At 46.0% G+C, this 27380-nt stretch overlaps 1 protein-coding gene across 5 annotated transcripts in view; it reads left to right on the forward strand.

Moving 5' to 3' along the window:
* Positions 1-19197: 19197 nt before the first annotated feature.
* The window catches only part of NDUFA10 (NADH:ubiquinone oxidoreductase subunit A10), a 64428-nt gene continuing 56245 nt past the window's right edge, over positions 19198-27380 (forward strand). For 3 of the 5 annotated variants that reach the window (XM_045033001.1, XM_045032999.1, XM_045033000.1), the window contains exons 1-4: positions 19207-19364; positions 22124-22292; positions 22918-23133; positions 24329-24415. In XM_045033001.1, coding sequence (XP_044888936.1) covers positions 19278-19364; positions 22124-22292; positions 22918-23133; positions 24329-24415 — 559 coding nt within the window. In that variant the 5' untranslated portion in view covers positions 19207-19277. Of the gene's footprint in view, positions 19365-22123; positions 22293-22917; positions 23134-24328; positions 24416-27380 lie in introns of all 5 variants that reach the window. The other 2 variants (XM_045033002.1, XM_045032998.1) reach the window with 2 other exon arrangements.

The raw sequence follows: 27380 nt of genomic DNA on the forward strand, positions 1-27380 counted from the left end.
TGAGTTTTCCTTTTCAGCGATCTCTTTCCATGTTCTTTTGAGCTTGTTTTTCCTCTAATCTAAGGGTCCCTCATGTTGTGACTGTACTGTGGAGCAGACAACATTATTTTAAAACACATAAAACAGTCTTGTAAACTTAAAAATAAAATATTCATTAGACTGTTATTCTATTTAAAAAGTCAGAGCTTTAAACAAAACAATCCATTTCAGGCTGTACAACAAACACAGGTTTTACTTCATTTCTACCAACTTCAAAAAAATAAATACCCCCCCCCCACATATTTTGAAAAACACGTCTCATTTTTCAGAATAAAAACCAAACTGCTTTAAAAACCAGCTTTAAAAATCCATTTTAAAACACATTTTGCACAGAAACCCTCTATTAGTTTGAAACACACCAAACCAATAGTTTGCAGCAATATACTTGAAAAAAACAAAACCTAGCAATATACTTTTAAAAAAGCACATCTGTTTTGCACAAACTCTCTCTCTCTCTCTCATACACACACACACACACACACACAGAGCAGTTTAAAACACCAAACCAACATTTTGCAACAAAATAATTTTTAAACACACACTTATCTCTAGCTTAGGCCCCTGAATCACTAACAATTTAAACATTAAAGCCAACTCTTTTGGTTTAAAGAGTCTTTTAAGAAGACAAACCACCCCATTTAAAAAAACAAACAAACCACACATCTCTTTTTTTTTTTGCAGAATAAAAACCAAACTGATATTAAAAACCAACTTTTAAAAACCATTTTGCACAGAAAAACACCATACCATCAATTTGCTGCCATAAAACCCAAGCAGTTTATAACCAAGTTTGCAACAAAATACTATCAGCAGTTTGCAGCCATAAAAACCCCTAGCAATATACTTTAAAAAAAACCTACTATATATCTTGAACAGCCCTTAACTCACAATTTAAACATTACAGCTATTAAACACACACACACACACACACACACAGATGCTTTAAAAAACAATTGCAGAAAGTTAGTTTCCACCACAGGATAAAGGGTTGCTGGAATGTGGTTGTTCTGTTTCCCCCCATGTGTATTCAGGCCTATGGGATAAAGAACAAGCAAAAATGTTAGTTAGTATTACCCCCAAATCCCTATGCAACCTATGTAATACCTGCAGGGTTTTTTTTTAATGTAACAGTATTAAGCAAAACTGTGGTTAAAAATGTTTTTTGGTTTTGGCTTTTTTTGGTTTGGTTTTTACCTTAGCCTGGTGGTGAAATGCAACTTAAAGTTACTGGTTCCATGCTAAACAGATCACACTGCAATAAAGATAAGTACCATTATTTACTAAGGACAGCATGGCCAAAGAGTGACATTATATAATATATATTTTCAGAGTTAAAAGCAGGGAGCATACCTCCTCTTGGAGTCCAGCAGCAATTCAATTCAACATAATTTCTGTTGAAAGAAGACAGTGTCCAAAAAACAGAGGCTTTATACCATCCTAATTTTTTGTTACAAACAGACTTCAAAAGTCTGTAGTTAGCAGGTTGATTCGATCACCACAATTCTGAATTAATATTTATTTAAGGGCTTTAGGTACCCCTCCCCTAACATTCCCTGTTGTGATCTTGGGTTGGGGGATTAGGTTGTCTGCACAACTGGGCTGCTTTTGGCTATTTTTTTTCTTTTAGTTAAAATACATTTTCTTAAAGGGCCAAGGGGTGGGGTTAACGTTTAATTGACGGTAGGGCCCTTATACTACTCAACATGGAAGCTAAATGGTTGTGCCCTTGCAAACATAGTCTGAATCAGTACCAATAATTATTTTTGCTTTCCTTCCTTATAATAGGAGCTACCATTCACAAACCAGATTTTTCCCCCAATTACCTGTTCAACCAGGGTTGCCTTAAAGACAGGGCTCACAGAGATGTATCTGACCCATTAAAGTTAGTCCCCAGATATTTCAGGCTCTTTTTGGGTAACCAATTAAGCATTTTCTGTGTTGGGAGCAAAGACCCATTGTATAGCCTTATGCACTTTCACATGCCCCTTAGATAAGTTTTCCTGACTTACTAATTGTTCCAGAGCATGATGACTTTTAACAATTACTTTACCTGCTCCAATAATTGCTTGTGCCTTTTGCAGCATCCAGTAGGCAGCAAGGGCAGTTTTGCTCACAGATTCCCAGTTTGCTTTCTGTTAAAGCATGGCTATAATATGCCCTGTTTTTTCCCCAGCACCAGTATCCTGAGTGATCAAGCTGACAATACTGAAATTTTTAACACCAGGATACAACACAAAGGGGAACTCATTGTTAGGGGCAGCCAAAGTAGGCGCTTCCATTAACTCTCTTTTTAAGCTTTCCCATAAACAAGTTGCTGCTTTTGTCCAGGTCCATTGTGGTCTTTTAAGTACCTCATACAAGGGTCCTGCTTTTTCTGCATATCCCACCATACATTCTCGGCAAAAATTAGTGAGATCCAAAAGAGACTGCAAGAATTTAGTATCCACTGGCACTGGAATGTTTACAATACACTTCTCTCTCTCCTTATCTACTGATCTTCCCCCTGCATGGAGTCTGATTCCGAGATACTGCACCTCTCTCTGTTTGATCTGGGATTTAGAAGGGTTAAGTTTCAAGTGTATGCCTGGCAGCAACACAGTAACCTCCACACTAACCCTGCATGCTCCTCTTCTGTTTTGCTTACTACCAAGGTCTTATTCCCACACTGAACTACTTTACCCATTTGCAACAATCCTTCCTTTTCCAACATATTCCTTACAACAATATGAATATTGTGGGGGCATCGCAGTACCCCACAGGCAGAACATTCCAGCAATATTGAGTACCCTGGAATACAAAAGCCATTCGATATTGGGATTCCGAGCTTAAAGGTAAGCTTCAAAAAACATTTGCCACATTAAGTACAGTAAACCACTTCATTTTGGGGGACACTACCTCCAGCAGCTCAAGATAAGCAGCTAGAATGGCAGCGGGGGGGGGCTCTTAGCGGTTTTATTTAACCTTGATAGTTAATTTCTATGTTCCATCTGGCTTTTTTACAAGCGAAATTGGGGCTGCATTAGGCGCTGAGCATCTCCGGATTAGTTTTCACTTTTCCAGTTCTTCTATGACCTGTTTCAGTGATTGTTTTGCTTCCTGAGGTATTGGATACTGTTTAATATACAGAGGGGTGTCTCCTTATACTGTAACTGAAGTCTGTACTTCTCCTCCATCTAAAGAGTCTGTAGCCCACACATTTCGTATTTTAGTCCACCACGTTTCCCAGCCTTCCAGTGTGGGAGGTGGCTTTTTTGGTTTTATTGCCTTTACTGTTTGTGTAGCAAGGTCCCATGGGGATCAGACTAGCATGTTCCTTCCCCTCTTTTACAGCAAGGGCTTGTTTGTTACACATATTTGGGCTATAGTCTTAACTAAAGACAATCTAAGACAGTTTTTGTAAACTATTCTGACAACATTTTTGGCCCTGTCCCCACCGTCCCCCAATCTGAGCACAAAAAAGATTTACTGGAGAACTTTGTTAGAGAAGCCCAGCAAACACAGCTCTTTGCAAGTATAGATGAGCTCCGTCCCTCACAAAAGTGAGCTCTGTTAAGGTAGTGTGGTTGAGTGGCCATAGTGATAGACTAGCAGGTAAGAAGTTTAAGGTTTTAGTCCAGGGGCGGGCAAACTTTTTGGCCTGAGGGCCACATCGGCTTTCGTAAATTGCATGGAGGGCTGGTATGGGGAGGGAGTCGGGGCCTGGCCCCCACCTCCTATGTGCCCCCCCCGGACTCCTGCCCCATCCAACCCCCCTGTTCTCTGATAGCCCCTCTGGGACCGCTGTCCCCTGACTGCCCCCAGACCCCCGCCACACCATCCAACCCCTCCTCTCATTCCTGACGGCCCCCCTGGGACACCTGCCCCATCCAACCGCCCCTTCTCCCTGTCCCCTGACTGCCCCCAGAACTCCTGCCCCTGACTGCCCCCTGCCACCCCATCCAACCCCCCCTCCTTCCTGACTGCTCCCCGGGACTCCTACCCCCATTCAACCCTGTTTCCCCCCAAACTCTATCCACACCCCTGCCATCTGACCACAACCCCAAACTCCCTTGCCCTCTATCCAACCCCCCCTGCTCCCTGCCCCCTTACCGTGCTGCCTGGAGCACCGGTGGCTGGTGGCGCTACAGCTCTCCTGCCCAGCTGAAGCCAGCCACACCGCCACTGCTGCCACCACACAGCACAGAGCACCGTGTCAGGCCGAGCTCTGCAGCTGCACTGCCCCAAGAGCTCACAGCCCCACCGCCCAGAACATTGCGCCGGCAGCGGAGCGAGCGAGCTGAGGCTGCGGGGAAGGGAGGACAGGAGGGGAGAGGCCGGGGGCTAGCCTCCTGGGCCAGGAGCTTGGGGGCCGGGCAGGACAGTCCCGCAGGCTGTATGTGGCCCACAGGCTGTAGTTTGCCCACCTCTGGTCTAGTCTGAGTGCTACTATTACGCTGCTGGGTGGTCATTCAAGTCAATTCCCACCTCAGTTCCCGCCCCCATCCTCTGTGAAATGGAGAAAATGACCTGGCTTTCAGATCTATGGATGAAAAAACTAAATATTATCCTGCAGTAGGTGCATTCCCCCACGTCCTCACTGCCCATCTTAAACCAGCACTTAAACCTGGCTCCAGGAATGACCAGATACCGCTCAGGTGGGGCTCATCCTGTAACCAGGGTTGGCTTAGCCCCAGGCTCTCCAGCCCCTCGGGCAAGCCACCCTGTTACAGTCCTGATTCAAGATGGGAACATTTTTCAAAATCTTGCAAATTCTCACAGGATAGGAAAACCATTTCCTGCCCAGCCGTAGCTAGTACTTGACATCCCAGACATGGGAAGAAGGATAAAGGAGTTTGAGGCGCAAGTGGTGTTCTCATCTATCCTCCCTGTGGCAGGAAAAGGCCAGTAGAGACCGACGAATCGTGGAAATCAACGAATGGCTACGCAGATGGTGTCGGAGAGAAGGGTTTGGATTCTTTGACAATGGGATGGTCTTCCAAGAAGAAGGATTGCTAGGCAGAGACGGGCTCCACCTCACGAAGAGAGGGAAGAGCATCTTTGCAAGCAGGCTGGCTAACCTAGTGAGGAGGGCTTTAAACTAGGTTCACCGGGGGAAGGAGACCAAAGCCCCGAGGTAAGTGGGGATGTGGGATACCGGGAGGAAGCACAAGCAGGAGATTACAAGAGGGGAGGACTCCTGTCTCAGACCAAGAAAGCGGGACAATCAGCGGGTTATCTTAAATGCCTATACACTAATGCAAGAAGCCTGGGGAACAAGCAGGGAGAACTAGAAGTCCTGGCACAGTCAGGGAATTATGATGTAATTGGAATAACAGAGACTTGGTGGGATAACTCACATGATTGGAGTACTGTCATGGATGGATATAAACTGTTCAGGAAGGACAGGCAGGGCAGAAAAGGTGGGGGAGTTGCGTTGTACGTAAGAGAGCAGTATGACTGCTCAGAGCTCCAGTATGAAACTGCAGAAAAACCTGAGTGTCTCTGGATTAAATTTAGAAGTATGAACAACAAGGGTGATGTCGTGGTGGGAGTCTGCTACAGACCACCGGACCAGGGGGATGAGGTGGACGAGGCTTTCTTCCAGCAACTAACAGAAGTTGCTAGATCACAGGCCCTGGTTCTCATGGGTGACTTTAATCACCCCGATATCTGCTGGGAGAGCAATACAGCGGTGCACAGACAATCTAGGAAGTTTCTGGAAAGTGTAGGGGACAATTTCCTGGTGCAAGTGCTGGAGGAACCAACTAGGGGAAAAGCTCTTCTTGACCTGCTGCTCACAAACAGGGAAGAAATAGTAGAGGAAGCAATAGTGGATGGGAACCTGGGGGGCAGTGACCATGAGATGGTCGAGTTCAGGATCCTGACACAAGGAAAAAGGGAAAACAGTAGAACAGAGACCCTGGACTTCAGAAAAGCAGACTTTGACTCCCTCAGGGAACTGATGGGCAAGGTCCCTTGGGAGAATAACATGACGGGGAAAGGAGTCGAGGGAAGCTGGCTGTATTTCAAAGAAACCTTATTGAGGTTGCAGGAACAAACCATCCCGATGTGTAGGAAGAGAAGTAAATATGGCAGGCGACCAGCTTGGCTTAACAGTGAAATCCTTGCTCGTCTTAAACACAAAAGAACAGCTTACAAGAAGTGGAAGATTGGACAAATAACCAGGGAGGAGTATAAAAGTATTGTTCAGGCATGCAGGAGTGAAATCAGGAAGGCCAAATCACACTTGGAGTTGCAGCTAGCCGGAGATGTTAGGAGTAACAAGAAGGGTTTCTTTAGGTATGTTAGCAACAGGAAGAAAGTCAAGGAAAGTGTGGGCCCCTTGCTGAATGAGGGAGGGAACCTAGTGACAGAGGATGTGGAGAAAGCTAGTGTACTCAATGCTTTTTTTGCCTCTGTCTTCACAGACAAGGTCAGCTCCCAGACAGCTGCACTCTGCAGCACGGTATGGGGAGGAGATGACCAGCTCTCTGTGGAGAAAGAAGTAGTTCGGGGCTATTTAGGAAAGCTAGACGAGCACAAGTCCATGGGGCCGGATGCGCTGCATCCGAGGGTGCTAAAGGAGTTGGCCGATGAGATTGCAGAGCCATTGGCCATTATCTTTGAAAAATCATGGCGATCGGGGGAGGTCCCGGATGACTGGAAAAAAGCTAATGTAGTGCCCATCTTTAAAAAAGGGAAGAAGGAAGATCCAGGGAACTACAGGCCAGTCAGTCTCACCTCAGTCCCTGGAAAAATCATGGAACAGGTCCTCAAGGAATCAATTCTGAACCACTTAAAGGAGGGGAAAGTGATCAGGAACAGTCAGCATGGATTCACCAAGGGCAAGTCATGCCTGACTAACCTAATTGCCTTCTATGACGAGATAACCGGCTCTGTGGATAAGGGGAAAGCAGTGGATGTACTATTTCTGGATTTTAGCAAAGCTTTTGATACAGTCTCCCACAGTATTCTTGCCAGCAAGTTAAAGAAGTCTGGGCTGGATGAATGGACGGTAAGGTGGATAGAAAACTGGCTAGATGGTCGGGCTCAACGGGTAGTGATCAATGGTTCCATGTCTAGATGGCAGCCGGTATCAAGTGGAGTGCCCCAAGGGTCGGTGCTGGGGCCGGTTTTGTTCAATATCTTCATTAACGATCTGGAGGATGGTGTGGACTGCACCCTTAGCAAGTTTGCAGATGACACTAAACTGGGAGGAGTGGTTGATATGCTGGAGGGTAGGGCTAGGATACAGAGGGACCTAGACAAATTAGAGGATTGGGCCAAAAGAAATATGATGAGGTTCAACAAGGACAAGTGCAGAGTCCTGCACTTAGGACGGAAGAATCCCATGCACTGCTACAGACTAGGGACCAAATGGCTGGGTAGCAGTTCTGCAGAAAAGGACCTAGGGGTTACGGTGGACGAAAAGCTGAATATGAGTCAACAGTGTGCCCTTGTTGCCAAGAAGGCTAATGGCATTTTGGGTTGTATAAGTAGGGGCATTTCCAGCAGATCAAGGGATGTGATCATCCCCCTCTACTCAGCACTGGTGAGGCCTCATTTGGAGTACTGTGTCCAGTTTTGGGCCCCACACTACAAGAAGGATGTGGATAAATTGGAGAGAGTCCAGCGGAGGGCAACAAAAATGATTAGGGGGCTGGAGCACATGACTTATGAGGAGAGGCTGAGGGAACTGGGATTGTTTAGTCTGCAGAAGAGAAGAATGAGGGGGGATTTGATAGCTGCTTTCAACTACCTGAAAGGGGGTTCCAAAGAGGATGGATCTAGACTGTTCTCAGTGGTAGAAGATGACAGAACAAGGAGTAATGGTCTCAAGTTGCAGAGGGGGAGGTTTAGGTTGGATATTAGGAAAAACTTTTTCACTAGTAGGGTGGTGAAGAACTGGAATGGGTTACCTAGGGAGGTAGTGGAATCTCCTTCCTTAGAGGTTTTTAAGGTCAGGCTTGACAAAGCCCTGGCTGGGATGATTTAGTTGGGTTTGGTCCTGCTTTGAGCAGGGGGTTGGACTAGATGACCTCCTGAGGTCCCTTCCAACCCTGAGATTCTATGATTCTATGACAGCAAAGCATGTCCCTTGAAGGTTAGGGGGGCACCAGCTGGGGCACTGTCTCATCCTCCAATGTACTGGTCATTTAAAACTACTGCTCACTTGAGCAGTGTTTTCTAGTCCTGCCTATTGCTGCGGGGGGCACGATTCACCAATACACTCATGAAGTGGTGAGTAAGATTTTGCTCAATACATACAAAGAAATGAAAGAATCCTCACCACCTGGCTGGAAGGTGGCAGCTTTTTACCCACACCTAGCAGCCCCATGCAAGAGATTAGAACTGGAAAATAATATTGTATCTCATTATACCTGTAGGGCAGTTCAGGTAGAAAGAATGTATTTACACTAACTGGAATCAGGGCAGATCACTCCTTTTGTGGAAGTGACATGGAATTGTTAGTGAACACAAATGGTGAAGACCACAGTTTTACAGCTCATCTGAAAGAAAATACTCAAAAGTGCTTACAAAACTGGGACCACACACTGCCCTTAGATCTATTCATACAATTCCTACTGCAGATGGATGTTGCACCTGTTTAATGGTAAGCATGACTCAAAATGATGAATCATAGAAGTGTAGGACTGGAAGGTCATTGAGTCCAGTCCCCTGCCTTCACAGCAGGACTAAGTACCATCTCTGGGGACAGATCCCTAAATGACCCCCTCAAGGACTGAGCTAAACAATGCTGGGTTTAGCAAGCCAATGCTCAAACCACTGAGCTATCCTTCCCCCCAAAGACCAGTGTGTGTGGCGAGAAAAGTTTATACCAGGAGCGGGAGCAAATTCCTGACTACAAGAGGTGCTTTTAACAGCTAGAAAACAGGCAGGGTTGAATTTCAGCCTTTCTTCCCTGGAAAAACTTGAGGAAAGTACAGGTTTGGAAATCTTGACACCACCTGCACTGGTGCAGTACACAGTCTGAACTGGACCTTAACTGTTCTGAAGGTCCCATGGTATTCTTAGCTAATCTTTTCATGGATAAAATCTGACATTTCTTTGATCTTTCCAGACCATCCAGCTGATTCCTGGCGATGGGAAGCAGCAGCAGCACAGTGACTGCATCCTTCACATCTCATCACATGTGGGCTAATGTAAAGAGACACGACAGACACAACATGCTCCGTGTTAGGGTACATCACATCACAGAAGACTAAACAGGAACAAACAGTTAATCTACAGTGAAAGATTTGAGTTTCCAGAAAACTAACGACTCTAAAGCAGTTAAAGTCAATGGTCTGTAGAGCCAGTTCTTGGATACTAAAGTGATGGGGAAATTAGAAGGATTATACAGTACATAATATTATCAAGATTTACATTATCTCTGATAGAGACAAGGTAGGGGAGGCCTAACAGAAGTTGATCCAGTAAAAGATACTACCTCACCTACCTTGTCTCTCATATTCTGGGACCAACGTGTCTATGTCAACACTGCAAACATTATCTCTGATAGACCAGTTCATGCAAAGCCCAGTGTCCAGGAGATAGTACCATATACATAATATTCTATCATTATAACTTCTCTTCCTGAAGCTCCATTATACAGCAACACTTGTAAATACAGGCATTTCTAAGTTGGGGAGAAACTCAAAATCCAACAAAACAGGCAAAGTCACTGGACCACAATAGTTACAACAGCCCCTTGTGCTCCTCACACTGCTCAACCCTGTCATCTGGCTCCAACTTCTTATTTATAAACTCCCCCCTCCCCCTGAGTTCCCATTTAGTTTCACTTTCAGAGCATATGACAGGGTTTGGAGGACAATCCAGACCAGTGAAGGGTTGTGTCACCACTTGCCATGCAAACCCAAGTGCCTCATGATGCTTTGCTGCTGTAGCTCCCAACCTGGGATGCTCCCAACCAGCCTGCAAACATGCAAGTCACACCCTGAAGTGTCTGTGGGCTTAGATGGCCCTGGTTCAGCAGCTCGGACCCCAGCAGCCCGTCCACAGCCCCACTCTGGCTTCCACCAGCCTTGGTTACAACCAGCAAGGTGAGCCCAACACAGCCCCAATCTCAAATTTTCCCAAAACCATGTGCTCTGGAATGTCCAGCCCTTTCCTGGATAGTTCACAGCTGTTCGTGCCTCTAAAGACAAAAAAGGACTCTGGCAAGTGTGAATGCAGACAGGGCATGTGCAAGTGGGGCAAGCAGGGCTACAGGCCCCACCCATCAGTGGGGGCACAGAACTCCTCTGGGGCGAGCGAGCTCCTCCAGGGCTGGGCCAGGGGATGGCAGTTCCTAGGCCTGGGGAGAACCAGGTCCTCCGGCCGCGGGGGACAAGCCAGCTCTTCTGGGCAAGGCGGGTGGGGGAAGGGAGAAAAGCCAGCTCCTCCGGCTGCGGGGCGTGGGGGGAGCAGAAAGGGCCTAATCCTAGGAGATAGGAGATATATGGCAAAGACAGAATCATAGGACTGGAAGGGACCTTGAAAGGTCATCTAGTTCAGTCCCCTGCACTCAAGGCAGGACTAAGTATTGTCTAGACCAGTGGTCCCCAATGTGGTGTCCACGAGCGCCGTGGCGCCCGCCGTGGCATTTATGTGCACCCACCTAGTGCCCAGCAGGGGAGAGAAGCCATGGCCTGGCACCTGACGGAGACAGAGAACTCTGGCTGCAAGCACGGTGTTCTCTGTTCCCAGCAGGCGCGGGGCCCGCCTAGAGCCCAGCAGGGGAGACAAGCCGCAGCCCTGCTCCTGCTGGGGACAGAGAAGTCCGGGGCTGCGGGCGCCGGTGTTCTTGGTCCCTGGCAGGTGTGGGGCCGTGGCGTAAGCCAGAGAGAAGCCACATCCCTGCGCCTGCCGGGGACAGAGAACTCCAGGGCTGCAGGCACCGGTGTTCTCTGTCCTCGCAGCTTCATTCCGGCTTCTCTCTTCTCTCTGGATTCATATATTATGTTATATTAAATATGATGTTTTTCGTATTATTTAATGTACAAATACAAAATAAGCCTTGAAAAACTGTTGGCGCCCGCCACACTTCTGAAAACATGAATGTGCTACTGGCCACAAAAAGGTTGGGGACCACTGATCTAGACCATCCCTGACAGGTGTTTGTCCACCCTGGTTTTAAAAATCCCCAATGATGGAGATTCCACCACCTCCCTAGGCAATTTATTCCAGTGTTTAACCATTCTGACTGTTGTGTATTTGGTTGTCATGGTTTTGTTGCTATGGCAACTGAGTTAGATTATTATGGGTTAGCTCAACCGGTTTCAACCGGCTGAGGTGCTCTCTGTATATATGTAAATAAAATGGAGGTTTTGGTTAGCTGCCTGCTCTCTGGCCTCAAGTGATTGCTTCCTACACCGGCTGCCCCAAGGATATAACACTGGCGACGAGGATGGGATCCTGGTGCTGCTCCAGTAACAGAAGGAAGTAGAAGTCAAGGTAAAGACCAAACAAAGAAAAAAAGCTGCTTCTTTGCACTTACTGTGAAAGTGAAACTAAAAATCATGGCTACTCTGACCAGGCCCCTGGAGCCTTTTGATGAGAATACAGAGCAGTGGCATGTGTATACTGAGCGTTTTGAGCTTTTTGGTATTGCAAATGACATTACAGAAGCGAAGAAGGTGCCAATATTCTTAACTGTTGTAGGGGCTAAAACCTACTCTCTGCTACGCAGCTTACTACACCCTGTTAAGCCTGAGACTAAATCTTACAGTGACATTGTGGAAATCCTGGGGTCTCATTTCTCCCCAAAACCACTGGTAATTGCTGAAAGATATAGGTTCCACAAAAGAGACCAAAAGGAAGATGAAACAGTTGTACAATTTGTAGCCATTTTAAAAAAGCTAGCAGAACACTGTGAATTTAAAGAAATGTTACATGATGCCCTGCGTGACAGGTTAGTGTGTGGCCTGTACAGTGAAGCTATACGGAAGCGCCTACTGACAGAGGCTCAGCTTACCTTACAGAAGGCTGTTGATATTGCTGTCTCCATGGAACTGGCTACAAGGGAGGCACAATACATCGGTGCACCCCCTAGGGTGCAAAAAGTGTCACAAGAACCGACCCATAAAACTGTGCAGAGTCAAGAATGTTACCGCTGTGGTAAGCCAGGTCACCAGGCATCAGAATGCTGGTGTAAGGACCTGGTGTGTCGACACTGTGGCAAAAAGGGACACATTGAGTGTGCCTGTAAACAAAAGAAAAAGAGGCCTGTGGTCTGGCCGACAAAAAGAGGAACCCTGCATACCCTAGAGCAGACCCAGGATGATCAAGGTGACACCTCATCGCAAGAGGAAGTGCCACTGCATGTTTTGTCTTTGGCAATGGGCTCACATGAATACTGGGTAACCCCGTTATTGGATGGCAAATGTATACGCATGGAACTGGACACCGGTGCAGCCATCTCACTGATCTCCGAGACTGTGTATAAAGAAAAGCTACAGCATCTTCCGCTTAAGGCAACAAAAACTGTTCTGAAGACGTATACGGGAGAAGCTGTGCCTATGCTGGGCACTATTGATGTTAAGGTGGAGCTCAATGGACAGGTGGCTAAATTGCCACTGTTTGTGGTGAGAGGTAACTACCCAGCCTTAATGGGTAGGTCTTGGCTTGGGAAGATTCAACTGAACTGGGCAGAAGTGCACCGGATGACTAAAGAAGAAACCAGTCTAACCCCTATACTAAGGAAACATGCTGCTGTTTTTGGAGATGATTTGGGAAGTATGAAGGGAATCACTGTGACATTGAACATTAAACCTGGCAGTCCACCAAAATATCTGAAAGCCCGAACTGTGCCATATGCCATCAGGCCAAAAGTTGAAGCAGACCTGGAGCGCCTGGTCACCAATGGAGTCCTAATACCAGTTACCCATAGCTCATGGGCCACTCCTATCGTTCCAATCGTGAAGAAAGATGGCTCTCTCCGGATTTGCGGGGATTTTAAAGTCACTGTCAACCCAGTGTTGTGTGCAGAGCAATACCCGCTTCCCCGCATCGATGACCTCTTCGCAGGCCTGGCTGGGGGACAAAAGTTCAGTAAGATTGATCTGAGTCAAGCATATTTACAGATGCACGTCGATGAAAAATCCCAAGAGCTGTTGACTATTGTGACTCATAAGGGGCTTTATCGATACTGTCGTCTACCCTTCGGAATAAGATCTGCTCCCGCCCTGTTCCAGAGGGCTATGGACCAGATCTTGTGTGGCTTGTCAGGAGTTCAGTGCTATCTGGATGATATCCTGGTCACTGGAAGAAATGAAGAGGATCACTTAAAGAATTTAGAGGCTACCCTACAAAGACTGGAAGAGTATGGCCTACGAGTTCGCCAAGACAAGTGTGAATTCTTCAAGCCCTCTGTTGAATATTTGGGTCACATCATTGATTCTGCAGGTCTTCATAAGGCCCCTGCAAAAGTTAAAGCTATTGTGGAGGCTCCCCCACCTCGAAATGTAAGCCAGCTGCGCTTGTTTCTAGGACTCCTGAACTATTATGGAAAGTTCATCTCACAGTTAGCCACACTGCTAAAACCACTTCATGAGCTCCTTGGGCAGAACAAGGCCTGGAAGTGGACTGAAGCCTGTGATGTTGCGTTTAACAAAGCTAAGGATGCATTGCTAAATTCTGAAGTTCTAACGCACTTTGATCCATCCTTACCACTGCAATTGGCCTGCGATGCCTCCCCTTATGGAGTGGGAGCAGTCGTGTCACATATTATGCCTTCAGGAGAAGAGAGACCTATTGCTTTTGCTTCACGCACTCTAAGCAAAGCAGAAACTAACTACGCCCAAATCGAACGTGAGGCATTAGGAATTGTTTTTGGAATTCGGAAGTTTCATCAGTACCTGTTTGGGCGAAAATTTACTCTTCTCACAGACCATCGACCTCTGACATCAATTTTTGGACCTTACACAGGCATTCCCCCATTAGCTGCTAGTCGTATGCAACGTTGGGCATTGTTACTTTCAGCACACACATATGAAATCAAATATCGGAAATCCACTCTACACGGCAATGCAGATGGCCTCTCAAGGTTGCCTTTGCCGGTCAAACACCAAGATAGTGCCCACAAGGAAATCTTCTACTTTGAACAGGTAGAGAATACACCCATCACTGCTACTCAGATAAAGAAGGCAACTCGCGTTGACCCAGTATTGTCCCACGTTATGGACCTGGTGATGCATGGAACATCTCGACAAACCTCTCGGTCTCATCCGACCTTGTTCCCTACATGTCCAAGCGGACGGAGTTATCGGTCCAATCTGGTTGTTTGTTGTGGGGGAGACGTGTCATTATTCCACCACCACTGAGATCACAGATGTTAGAACAGCTACATTCCGGTCACTGTGGAATAGTGCGCATGAAGGAAATTGCACGAAGCTATTTTTGGTGGCCTGGACTGGACAGCGCTATTGAAGAGAAGGCAAAAGCTTGTATGTCATGTCAGGGTGTGAGGAATGCACCCCAGTGGGCACCCCTACACCCATGGGACTGGCCTGAAAACCCGTGGCAACGTATTCACGTTGACTTTGCTGGCCCCCTTGAAGGAAGCATGTTCTTGGTGGCAATAGATGCCCATTCTAAATGGCCAGAAGTCTCTATAATGCAGTCCACTTCTGCAGAGAGTACTATCCAAAAACTACGAGGACTCTTTAGTCGTTTTGGTCTGCCAGAACAACTTGTGAGTGACAACGGACCACAGTTCGTTTCTCAGGAGTTTCAAAATTTTATGAAAGCAAATGGGATACACCACATCACGTCAGCACCATATCATCCGTCCACCAACGGATTAGCTGAAAGATTTGTGCAGACAATGAAAAACGCTTTGAAATCAGCAAGGGGACAACACTCCATTCAAAAGCGTCTGGATACCTTTTTACTTTCCTACAGAAACACACCTCATGCTACGACCCAGGCATCTCCGGCCTTTCTAATGATGGGACGACAGCTGCGCACTTGCTTTGATCTGCTGAAACCTTCTGAACCCCGACAAATTGTGCAACATCAGCAGCAATATCAAGTCATCAGACGGGCACCCAGAGCAAAAGACCGAACCTTTAGCCCGGGACAGCCAGTTTTGGCTCGGAATTATACTTCCAGAGCTAAATGGGTTCCGGCCACAGTCATCACTCAAACAGGACCTGTTTCCTACACAGTCCGGACTGCAGAGAATCTTACCTGGCGGCGACATGTAGATCAGCTGTTGCCAGGTCATGCCAGTCCTCAGGACCCATCTGCAGTTGAGGGGTCTGACTTCACCTCTTCTGGTGAGGGATCGAATCACAAGTCACCTGTTTCTGACTGTTCTCCTCCATTACTGCCGGCGGCTGAGATACCCCTTTGCCCAGCACGAGCTGATACCACCTCCTCACCTGTTCGTGCTGCGGACCCTGAGCCCCTAGTGCTTTCGGGTGCAATAACACCAGTAGTTCGCCGTAATCCACCTAGAGACAGAAGGCCTCCTCATCGGCTGGATCTTTAGCTAGGGCGAACCCACGGTTATGGGGCAAAATAATCCCCAGGGTTTAGCCGGGAATGGAGGCAGTCTACCCTCCTTCTCTAGTCTAGTGTGTGTTTTATTTAGGGGATGTTCTTATTAGGGGGGGAGGAATATGTTGTGTATTTGGTTGTCATGGTTTTGTTGCTATGGCAACTGAGTTAGATTATTATGGATTAGCTCAACCGGTTTCAACCGGCTGAGGTGCTCTCTGTATATATGTAAATAAAATGGAGGTTTTGGTTAGCTGCCTGCTCTCTGGCCTCAAGTGATTGCTTCCTACACCGGCTGCCCCAAGGATATAACACTGACAGTTAGGAAGTTTTTCCTAATGTCCAACGTAAACTGTTCTTGCTGCAGTTTAAGCCCATTGCTTCTTGTCCTATCCTTAGAGGTTAATAAGAACAATTTCCCCCCCTCCTCCTTGTAACAACCTTTTATGTACTTGGAAACTGTTATCATGTCCCCCCTCAGTCTTCTCTTGTCCAGACTAAACAAACCCAATTTTTTCAATCTTCCCTCATAGATCATGTTTTCTACCGTTTTAATAGTTTTTGTCACTCTTCTTTGGACTTTCTCCAATTTGTCCACATCTTTCCTGAAATGTGGCACCCAGAACTGGACACAATACTCCAGTTGAGGCCTAATCAGCGTGGAGTAGAACAGAAGAATTACTTCTTGTGTCTTGCTTACAATACTCCTGCTAATACAGCCCAGAATGATGTTTGCTTTTTTTGCAACAGTGTTACACTGTTGACTCATATTTAGCTTGTGATCTAGTATGACCCCCAGGTCCCTTTCCGCAGTGCTCCTTCCTAGGCAGTCATTTCCCATTTTGTATGTGTGCAACTGATTGTTCCTTCCTAAGAGGAGTACTTTGCATTTGTTCTTATTGAATTTCATCCTATTTACTTCAGACCGTTTCTCCGGTTTGTCCAAATCATTTTGAATTATAATCCTATCCTCCAAAGCACTTGCAACCCCTCCCAGCTTGGTATCATCCACAAACTTTCTAAGTGTACTCTGTATGCCATTATCTAAATCATTGATGAAGATATTGAACAGAATCGAACCCAGAACCGATCCCTGGGGGACCCCACTCCTTATGCCCTTCTAGCCTGACTGTGAACCACTGATAACTACTCTCTGGGAACAATTTCCCAACCAGTTATGCAGCCACCTTACAGTAGCTCCATCTAGGTTGCATTTCCCTAGTTTATTTCTGAGAAGGTCATGCAAGACCATATCAAAAGCCTTACTAAAGTCAAGATATACCACATCTACCGCTTCCCCCCATCCACAAGGCTTGTTACCTTGTCAAAGAAAGCTATCAGGTTGGTTTGACACGATTTGTTCTTGACAAATCCATGGTGACTATTATCACATTATTATCTTCTAGGTGTTTACAAACTGATTGCTTAATTATTTGCTCCATTATCTTTCCAGGTACAGAAGTTAAGCTGACTGATCTGTAATTCCTCGGGTTGTCCTTGTTTCCCTTTTTATAGATGAACACTATATTTGCCCTTTTCCAGTCTTCTGGAATGTCTCCCGTCTTCCATGACTTTTCAAAGATAATTGCTAGTGGCTCAGATATCTCCTCAGTCAGCTCCTTGAGTATTCTAGGGTGCATTTCATCAGGCCCTGGTGATTTGAAGACATCTAACTTGTCTAAAAGCAGCAAAGAATCCTGTCGGATGCAAGGGGTATTCACCCATGAAAGCTCATGCTGCAAAACGTCTGTTAGTCTATAAGGTGCCACAGGATTCTTTGCTGCTTTTACAGATCCAGACTAACACGGCTACCCCTCTGATACTTAACTTCTCTAAGTCACTTTTGACTTGTTCTTTCCCTATTTTAGACTCTGATCCTACCTCATTTTCACTGGCATTCACTATGTTAGACATACAATTGCCACCAACCTTCTTGCTGAAAACTGAAACAAAGAATTAAGCACCTCTGCCATTTCCACATTTTCTGTTATTCTTTCCCCTCTCATTGAGTAACGGGCCTACTCTGTCCTTGGTCTTCCTCTTGCTTCTAATGTATTTGTAGAATGTTTTCTTGTTTCCTTTTATGTCCCTAGGTAGTCTGATCTCATTTTGTGCCTTGGCTTTTCTAATTTTGTCTCTACATACTTGTGTTATTTGTTTATATTCATCCTTTGTAATTTGACTGAGTTTCCACTGTTTGTGGAATCACAAAGTGGCATCACACTACACAGAAACTTGCCACCGGAAGAGGAATGGACAGTAATGATAAAGAAATGTACATGTAGCTCTGTCTTGTGTTGATTGTACCTACTGCTGACAGATAACCTGACCCATTTCTTTTTACTGTCTGGCAATCCTTGCGTAGCTTGTCACACCAAAAAAACAAAACCCAGTGAGTTGAATTGTATTAAGTATGGTGTCAGACTTGAATAATTAACCTATGGTGATTGCCATAGCTTTATTTTTCTTTAATACTGTATACAAGGTGTCTGTGTTGTTTGGTGTAGCATGTCTGCACTTTAAGTGTTAAACAGTGGAAACAGTTTGGGAATTAACATTGGTTACAGCTGCCTAGAGCAATGGGCAGGCAGACTCCTGTACTCATGTAGCGCACCACTGATTTCAAACAGAATCTGGGTGGGAACGTGGGGAGGGAGGAGCACTCCCCTATGGAGCTGATTGCAGGACAGTGGCCTTAGAAAGTAACCTCTCAGAAGACATGGTAGGTCCTTTGTGTCTACCCTTTGTTCTGTGCGGGGCCACACGTCCTCAGAGCTAACAAATAATGGGTGGCCCTACAGCTGAGCTACTCCTCCCTGACAAGTTGAGTGGACTGCTCATCTCTCCTGGGGTGACATAGAGCAGGGGTTGGCAGCCTTTCAGAAGTAGTGTGCCAAGTCTTCATTTATTCACTCTAATTTAAGGTTTTGTGTGCCAGTAATACATTTTAACATTTTTAAAAGGTCTCTTTCTCTAAGTCTATAATATTGAACTAAACTGTTGTTGTATGTAAAGTAAATAAGGTTTTAAAAATGTTTAAGCAGCTTAATTTAAAATTAAATTAAAATGCAGAGCCCCTTGGACTGGTGGCTAGGACCCAGACAGCGTGAGTGCCACTGAAAATCAGCTTGCGTGCTGTCTTTGGCATGCGTGCCATGGGTTGCCTACCCCTGAAATAGGGAGCGCATGGTGATGATTACACCCTGTCCCAGTTACTTTATCCCCCCACCCCATCAGTGTAGCAGCTGAGCCTGCCCTGCTCTTGACCCCCCCCCCATGAGGCAGGGCAGCAGTGCTGCTGTCCCCATGGGTCACTTGGGGAAACTGAGGCACAGAGAGACTGGTGCTTTGGCCAAGGTCTCAGGGGGAGTCTCTGGCAGAGCAGGGACTTGAACGTGGGTCTCCTGGGGCCTGCCCCCCACTTCCAGCCCGCAGGGAGGGGCCATGCTCCGGCCCGGCCCGCGGGGGCGCAGCGGGGCCCGGAGCTCCCCCCACCCGGCCAAACGAGACACTCCCCGTGGCGTAGGAAGCTGGTCAGGGGAGAGGAACCAAGCGGAGGAGGGACTAGGAGCAGGCGCCTCGCCCACAACTCATCCTCTCCGCTCAGGCACTCGCCGCAGTCACCTATGCACCGGGTCTTCTTACGTCATCTCCGCGCCGCAGCCGGTTAGGTCCCCGCCTGTGGGTCCTTCCGCCGCCGGCGTCGCGTTGGTCGCAGCGGAAGAGCGTCGTCCAGCTGCTGCGCTGGGTCCGCGATGTCCTTGCGCCTGGCGAGACTCGCCCGCCCGGGGGCTGCGGCCGCGGCCGCTCGGGGCCGCCCGGGGCTCGGCGCCCTGCGAGTGGTGAGGCGGGGCGGGCCTGGTCCCCCTGCCCGGGCGGGGCGGGGCGGGCGGCTCGCGGCGTTCCGTGCCCTAGGGCGGGGCGGGCCCTGCGTTAGCTCCGTGCAGCGCCTGGCGCGCACGGCCCGGCCCCCGCCCCCCTGCTCAGGCTCTGACAGGCCCCCGCGCGGGGCGGGAGGAGTTTCCCCCCGGGCTCACGGGCAGCGACCCTGCCGGGTCCTGCCATTGTGGGGGGCCGCGGGCGCTGGTGCAGCTCGGCCCCTCCTGTGGCACGTAACAGTCTAGGCGTTTGTAGGCGCTAATACTTCGGCCTCGTTTTGGTGGCTGGGTTTAGTGTGCAGGGGCGGTGGTCTGTGATCTACAAGAGGTGGGACTCGTTCTTTCTGGCCTTAAATTCTATGACTTCTTGCGTCCTTCAAATGTTACCTCACGCTGTGTTTAGTAGTAATCCTGGGGAAGGGTACAGGATCGGGATCTCGTCTTGCTGTCACAAGTGACTGGATACCACAGAAGTGCTGCAACTGGACCTTTTGCAAGGGTTCAGACTAGAGTGAAAAAATTGACACGAGGATCCTTTATAAAATTCATGTTTGGCACCCACATTATATAGATCTAGATAAAATATGCACGCACACATCTAGGTGAACTTAATTCATATTCTAACCTGGAATTCATTACAAATCTGAAGACATTCCTTGTGTTTTCTAAGAATTTGGCTACATGTTACATGTAATCAACAACAGATCACCTGGACAGGAAGAATGGTTTTGTTATTAAGGCACAGGGCTGGGAGTCAGAGAATCAGCATTCTGCTCTTTGCTCTGATACAGATTTCTTTTCACAAGTCATGTCACCACTCCAACCCAGTTTTTTATTTGTAAAATGGAGCTCCTGATACACTAGGGTACTATTCTAAAGACTTGAGGCTTGATTCACCCATGTTTGGAAGGTGTTTAGAAAGCTTTGGGTGGAGAGTACTATAGAGTTGCAAAGCGCTATTTATTTTCTTTATTCTTAGAGACTAGCCTGAACTCTACATTTAAGAGCTCAGTCTTACAAACATGTTGTTCATTTTTACCAGTCTAAATACACAGTCTTCTTGCCTGTTCTTTTTGATGATGATGATAAAACTAGTGATGCACCGTGGGCAGGTGAAGGGTCCACAACAGCTCCATGGCTGAGCTTCATGCCGGCCTGGGAGGGAGAGACCTGTGAAGCTGCCCGGGGGCTTCTCAGGCCCCCTACCCAGGGCAGGTGGAGAGACCCAGGCTTCCCACAGCTGCCCACCCAGCTCTTACTGTGGCCAGGCTGCGGCTCCTGTCCGGAGCTGAGTCTGGGAGAGCCACGCTGGCAGCTGTAGGGAGCCACGGCAGAGCTTCCACCTGCCCTGCGGGGCCTGAGCAGCCCATGGGCAGTGTCCCAGCCTCCCGCCCAGGGCAGGTGGAGAAACCCATGCGCCCCACAGCTGCCAGCATGGTTCTCCCAGACCTGGCCACGATAAGAGCTGGGTGGGCAGCTGGGCGGAGCTGTGGCGGACCCTCCACCTACCTTGGGCAGGGGGCCTGAGCAGCCCCCCGTTCAGTGTCCCTGCGCCCCAGACTCCCGCCCAGGGCAGGTGGAGGATCTGTGCTGCAGTTCCTCATAGTTGCCCGCCCGGCTCTCACCATCAGAGCCCTGTGTGGATACAAAACTTGTATTGGCATCTACGCTGCTATCCATAGAAATGGTCCATGGATACCCACGGACTCTGTATGTAGTACCAGTGGGAGCATTACTAGAATGCTGTGTACAGTCTTGATGTCCACACTTCAAAAGGGAATTAGAAAAACTGGAATGAGTTCAGACAAAACTCCAAGAATCATTGGAGATCTGGAAACCTGCCTTACAATGAGAGACTAAAGAAACTCAATCTATTTAGTTTAGCCAAAGGAAAGTCAAGAGGTGACTTGATCATTGTTTGCAGGTATGAACACGGGGAAGCAATTTTTGGTAATAGATGGCCCTTTAATCCTAGCAGAAAAAGGGACATAAGGAGATCCAATGGTTGGAAGTTGGAGCTTGACAATTTTGGAGTAGAAATTGGGAGCAAATGTTTAATAGTGAAGGCAATTGATCATTAGAACAACTTACCTAAGGATGTGGTGGTTTCTCCATTGCTTGAAATCTTTAAAACAAATCTGTATGTCTTTCTGAAATATATGCTATGGCTCAACAGATGCAGAAATTACTGTGTGAGGTTCTATGGTCTGGTAAGCAGAAGGTCCGACAAGATGATCAGGATGGTCTCTTCTGGCCTGAGTAGTGGATGTAGATATGTATAAAATTAGTAGTAAATAAATTGTCCCTTAAAATAAGTCATTAAAGATCTTTTGGCACATTTTAGACTAGGGATATCAATCCTTTTCTTCTGGCCAAGTTCTGTTTTGTGGTAATATATTCAATCAGTGTAAATCACTCCTGATTTCTATTAGATAATATTTTCTTTGCTTCCTGGGTTATACTACAGTTAAATTTAATCATTTGATTCTACAATCAGCTCTGCAGGGCAGATAGTTGTACTCTCATGGATCAGATTACAAGATCAGGTCCTAAAACGCTAAACGCTCCACGGCAGGAATGATGCCTTTAATTGTGTTAGGCACTATACACACTAATATAGGCATTAATCCTGATTGGAGCCTCTGTGTCATTGTATTAATATAAATGTTATGTTAAAATCTACAACTTGAATTCATTAGCTTAGTTGTTGTGTTTTCTTGCAGGCAAATATTCACGTGAGCGCTCAGCAGAAGTTGCGGTATGGCTGGTTGTTTTATATGCTGGGAGAGAGAACTACTAAAAAGTTCAATAAATACAGCAAAATCTTTACTGTAGATGGCAACTTATCTTCTGGAAAGGGCGAACTTGCACAACAAATAGCAGAAAAGCTAGGTATGGCTGACTCTTTTTCTGTCCTCTATAATATTTTATGGAACATAATACATTGCAATCCTTGTACAAGCAAAGGCACTGATTCATCAAGTATCAGTGGTTTGGGGTGGCTTGAATAGTTCTTTGCTGCCGCAGTTAATATAGTGGTTTGACTGGCAATGAGAATACCAAATATATGGCAAACTGGGATTTCTGGATGTCACATGTTGGTGGAAGAAATCCTGGCCCTAGGGAAGTCAGTGGGAGTTTTCTCAGTAGGTTGTCTTAGGTTACACTGCAGTAAGGATGTTCTCTCAGCAATAGATTGGGGTTATAAGAAGGGTGGACAGGGAAACAGCTGCTCAGAACAACAGTTTAGAGGCCATTTTGAAGAAGGAAGAAGAAACTGAAAGACATTTTTAACTTGGCTGTGCATCTCTAATCATGATGGCATGATGAAATTTATTGGAGATCATTGTGTAGTAATATTTTGCTCATAACTTGTGGAGATGAGTTATGTATGCATGCCTGTAAATAAAATAATGTCACTTTAAACTACAGTTTTAAAAATAACTAAAATGAATCGGAAATGTCTAGTTTAAACCAAAGCACACAATTTTATGATCTTGATTCCTCTTTGTCTCAGGTATGCAGTATTTCCCAGAAGCAGATGTGCATTATTTGGACAGGGTCACAGGAGATGGAACGCTACTGGATGAGAAATTTAATGGCCATTGTAATCTAGAGAAATTTTACAATGATCCAAAATGTCCTGATGGAAATTCATATCGCCTACAAGCCTGGTTGTACACTAATCGTGTTTTACAGTATTCCGACGCACTGGAGCTCCTCCTGTCTACAGGTTAAGCTTTGTTTCTAAATTAATTGGTGAATTTGGATTCTAGAGTTGTTAAAATGATTAAGATGCCTTTTACAGTTTGACTGCCCCCCATAGCTCTATTTAAATATAAAATCTCATTATTCCATTAGTTTCCAAGTCCTTTTTATAAAGCTCTTTCAGGGGGAGAGCAGAGTCAGGTTGGTAATCTGTCAGGTCAACTTGGCAGAATTTTCCAGAGGGAAGTGCACTTAGACCTGTTAATGTGGCTTTTTGAATATAATCATTAAGGTGGCACAGTTAAAATCAAAGTCCAGAAATACACAACTAAAATTGTACAGTCAGCTTTCAGGATAAAAATGCACATTGCCTTGTAAGGGTCCTTACCTGTGGCCACTCTGTCTAAGCAGAATTGATCTGGAAGCTTAGGGGGCAGGAAAGTGGTTTTTCTAACATTCAGTCCTGCAAGCTTGACCTGGAACCTGAAAGTTAAGCTGTGGTGTTTCTGGCTCACACATCACCAGGAATACAGATTCTGTGATGATGTGTAAGCCAGAAAAAAAAGTCTCCCTCTTCTATAGCTGTATCAGATTTGCCTCATTAACAGAGATAAAAAAATAATCTTATTATAATCAGTGTAAAGTAAGCAAATGAGAGGAACAGATTGGTTAGGTAAGAAGTTGCTATTTCCATTTCCGCTTTTGTACCCTAACTGAGGTTCCAGCAGCAGCATTAACTCAGCCATCTGGCACCTGCTATGTTTGTTACATGTATTTCTAGGGTAGCCCTCACTGTAGTATTTGAGTGTATTTTAGACACGAGAGCTCTTTCCTATAAGGAGGAATAATAATATCCTTGCCTTCACATTAACAAACTACATTTCAGATGGGGTCTCCTCATGATGTGTTGCTTATTGCATCATTGGAAGGCATTTGGATATCATGGTGATAGGTGTGCTATAAAAACATGAATAGAATTGATCAATTGGTACGTTCAGTAGTGCTAGAGATGTATGTTTGTTTGAACGTATGCCTGATATGTTGAGGGGTGAAATCTTTACTCTTTTGATACGTTAACTTGCCCAGAGATGAGTGTGTTCCAAGATTATGTAACTGTAAGAACCTGACTTTTGCTTATGATCTAATAGAGATAACTTGAGATGTTGTTGTGGCATAGTTTTATTGAGCCTTTCATGATTAGAACCTGTTTGTAATCATAGGACAAGGTGTAGTGATGGAACGCTCCATCTACAGCGACTTTGTGTTCATGGAGGCGATGTTTCAACAAGGCTATATCCACAAAAGATGTAAGTCCCTATCTGCAAAAAGAAACTTAATTTGTAACACTGTCTGAGGAATATGATGGCCATGTAAACAGATGGAAAGGCAGCAAGTCTGAATCCTTAATGTCTGAAGGTGTCATTTAGCCAGTAGGCCGTGCTACTGACCTGTGCACCAAGGAACTCTCTAGCTGCAGAATTCCAGTCCCTTTTCTTCAGTGCTTCAGGTTTATTTATTTAACATTAAAGTTGTTGAACACAAGTTCCTCCTATCAATTACATTCTTTTCCCTGATTGGGGAATATCTGCAGAAGCACTCCTGCTCCTTGCAACTCTCCCCCTAATTGTCTCTTGCTACCTCTAATGAGGACCAGGTGATCTTCAAGCTATTACCTGATCTCTGACCACATAACACCAGCTGGGAGACAGCTGATTCCATTTAAAGGGCAAGCCATCTTGTTACGCTGGGTAAAGGTATTCTTAACAAATCAAACAAAGTTACTTCTGCAGTCTTTTTAATGATTACCCAAGCCCCTTAATCTGTGGTGTGATGTTCTTCTACTTTTCCTTTCACACTTCATATCACAACATCTGAGTGTATATAGGGGACAGTTTTCCTATGGTTATCCCCTTAGTCTTGCCTGGATTCAGTGATACCATAATTTTTTGTTCTTTCATTAAATCATAATCTATTGCTATGGAAATAGTCCTTGAGTAAATCTGCAAGGGAAATGGGGCAGATTAGGAGGAAGAGCTAACTTGGGTGATCAGCAGGCAGGAGAAAGATACAATATTATTAAATCCACACTGTCACACAGCTGGGAATAAAATTCAGGTGTTCCTGGCTCCCAGCTCTCTGCTCGGTGCACTTCACCATGCTGCATCTGGTGCCTGCCTTCCCTGCCCCTGGTGGAATTATTGAGATGCTTCAGCTCACAAGTTGAACTAACAGCAAGAATTTTTGCTGTAAGATGGGAATTTACTGGTTGGAAGGGATAGAGGAGGAGAAAGACCTGAATGTATTGGTTGATCACAGGATGACTATGAGCTGCCAGTGTGATTCAGCTGTGAAAAAGGCTAATGCAGTGTTAGGATTCATCAGGCGTGGTATTACTAGTAGAGACAGGGAAGTGGTAGTATCATTATACAAGGCACTGGTGAGACTTAATCTGGAATATTGTGTCTAAGAAAGATGAATTCAAACTGGAACAGGTGCAGAGAAGGGCTACTAGGATGATCGAAGGACTGGAAAACCTGCCTTATTGGAGGAGACTCAAAGAGCTTGGTTTTTTTTTTTAGCCTAACCAAACGAAGGCTGAGGGGAGATATGATTGCTCTCTGTAAATACATCAGAGGGATAAATACTAGGGATGGGGAGGAGTTATTTAAGTTAAGCACCAATGTGGACACAAGAATAAATGGCTATAAACTGGACATCAACAAGTTTAGTCTTGAAATTAGATGGTTTCTAACCATCAGAGGATTGAAGTTCTGGAACAGCCTTTCAAGGGGAGCAGTGAGGGGAAAAAAACCTAACTGGTGTCAAGACTGAGCTTGATAAGTTTACGGAGGGGATGGTAAGATGAGACTGCGTACCTGCTCATTGTAGGCAATCTGTGACTGCTAGCAGCAAATATCTCCAGCGGCTGGTGATGGGACATTAGATGGGGAGGGCTCTGAGTTACTACAGAGAATTCTTTCCCAGATGTGTGTCTGGTGGGTTTTGCCCGCATGCTCAGGGTCTAACCAATTGCCATATTTTGGGTCGGGAAGGAATTTTCCCCTGGGTCAGATTGGCAGAGACCCTGAGGGGTTTTCGCCTTCCTGTGGCGCATGGGTCACTTGGAGGTTTAAACTAATGTAAGTGGTGGATTCTCTGTCATTTGAAGTCTTTAAATCATGATTTGAGTACTTCAGTAACTCAGCCAGAGGTTAGGGTGGGTGGGTGAGGTTCTGTGGCCTACAATGTGCAGGCGGTCAGACTAGATGATCTTGATGGTCCCTTCTGGTTTTAAAGTTTGAGTCTATGAGAAGTGAGGCAGCTTCTTGAGCCATGCAGGAGTATTTCATACCAGCTGAGAATGGTCCTTAGAAGCTTCAAGCAGGAGCTCATGAGCTACTGAAAGATTCAGAAGTCTGTAGAAATGACTCTGAAATGAAGCGTAAAACCTTCCCCAAAATCAGTTGTTCTTGCATGGTTGTTTTTGTCAAGTACAGGTAGATAAGCCTGTTTGGAGTTTGTTTTTGGGGTGATGTTTCAGAACAGTTAAACATTTCTCAGAAAATGAAAACCCCTTGTCTGTCTTATCCTGTATGTTTCAAATGTCTTGTCTGATTCATGTTGGATTTAGTTAAAAACAAAATCACCTGTTGCAAGAGACCACTGTCACATTATCAGTCCAGACCAGTGCAGAGTTGTCACCTCTTACCTGTAACACTGAGTGCCTCACAATGTTTTGCTATCATAGTTCCCATGCGTGCAGGTCACACCCCAAAGTGTCTGTGTACTAGACCAGAGGCTCTGAAACGGGGAGGCATGGAATGTATTCTGGTGCATGTGTGTGTGTCTGAGAAGCTTTGGGGGGGAAAAACTTACTATGCATGTTTCACCCACAGCAATGAGTAACTCTTCAGGTTTGAGGGGGACAAGGCATCTATCTTAGACCCTGGCAGCTGTTCAATATGCTGCCCTTCTGTGCTGCTGCTGGTGGCAGTACTGCCTTCAGAGCTGAGTGCCTGGCCAGCAGCAGCCACTCTCTGGCCGCCCACCTCTGAAGGCAGCACAAGAGAAAGGGTTGCAATGCCATGACCCCACCCCCCCCAATAGGCTTGCAATCTCCTTTTTGGTCAGGACCCCCAGTTTGAGAAACGCTGCTCTGTATACTTAAATAGCTCTCTTTGAATCAATGCCTTACTGTTTTTAATATTTAGTGAGAGTTGAAGGGCCCATCGTTCTCAGCTTGTAAGAGCTATATTTTCTTGTATCTGTCTA

Source organism: Mauremys mutica, chromosome 10, assembly GCF_020497125.1.
Source record: "Mauremys mutica isolate MM-2020 ecotype Southern chromosome 10, ASM2049712v1, whole genome shotgun sequence".
Taxonomy (NCBI): domain Eukaryota; kingdom Metazoa; phylum Chordata; order Testudines; family Geoemydidae; genus Mauremys; species Mauremys mutica.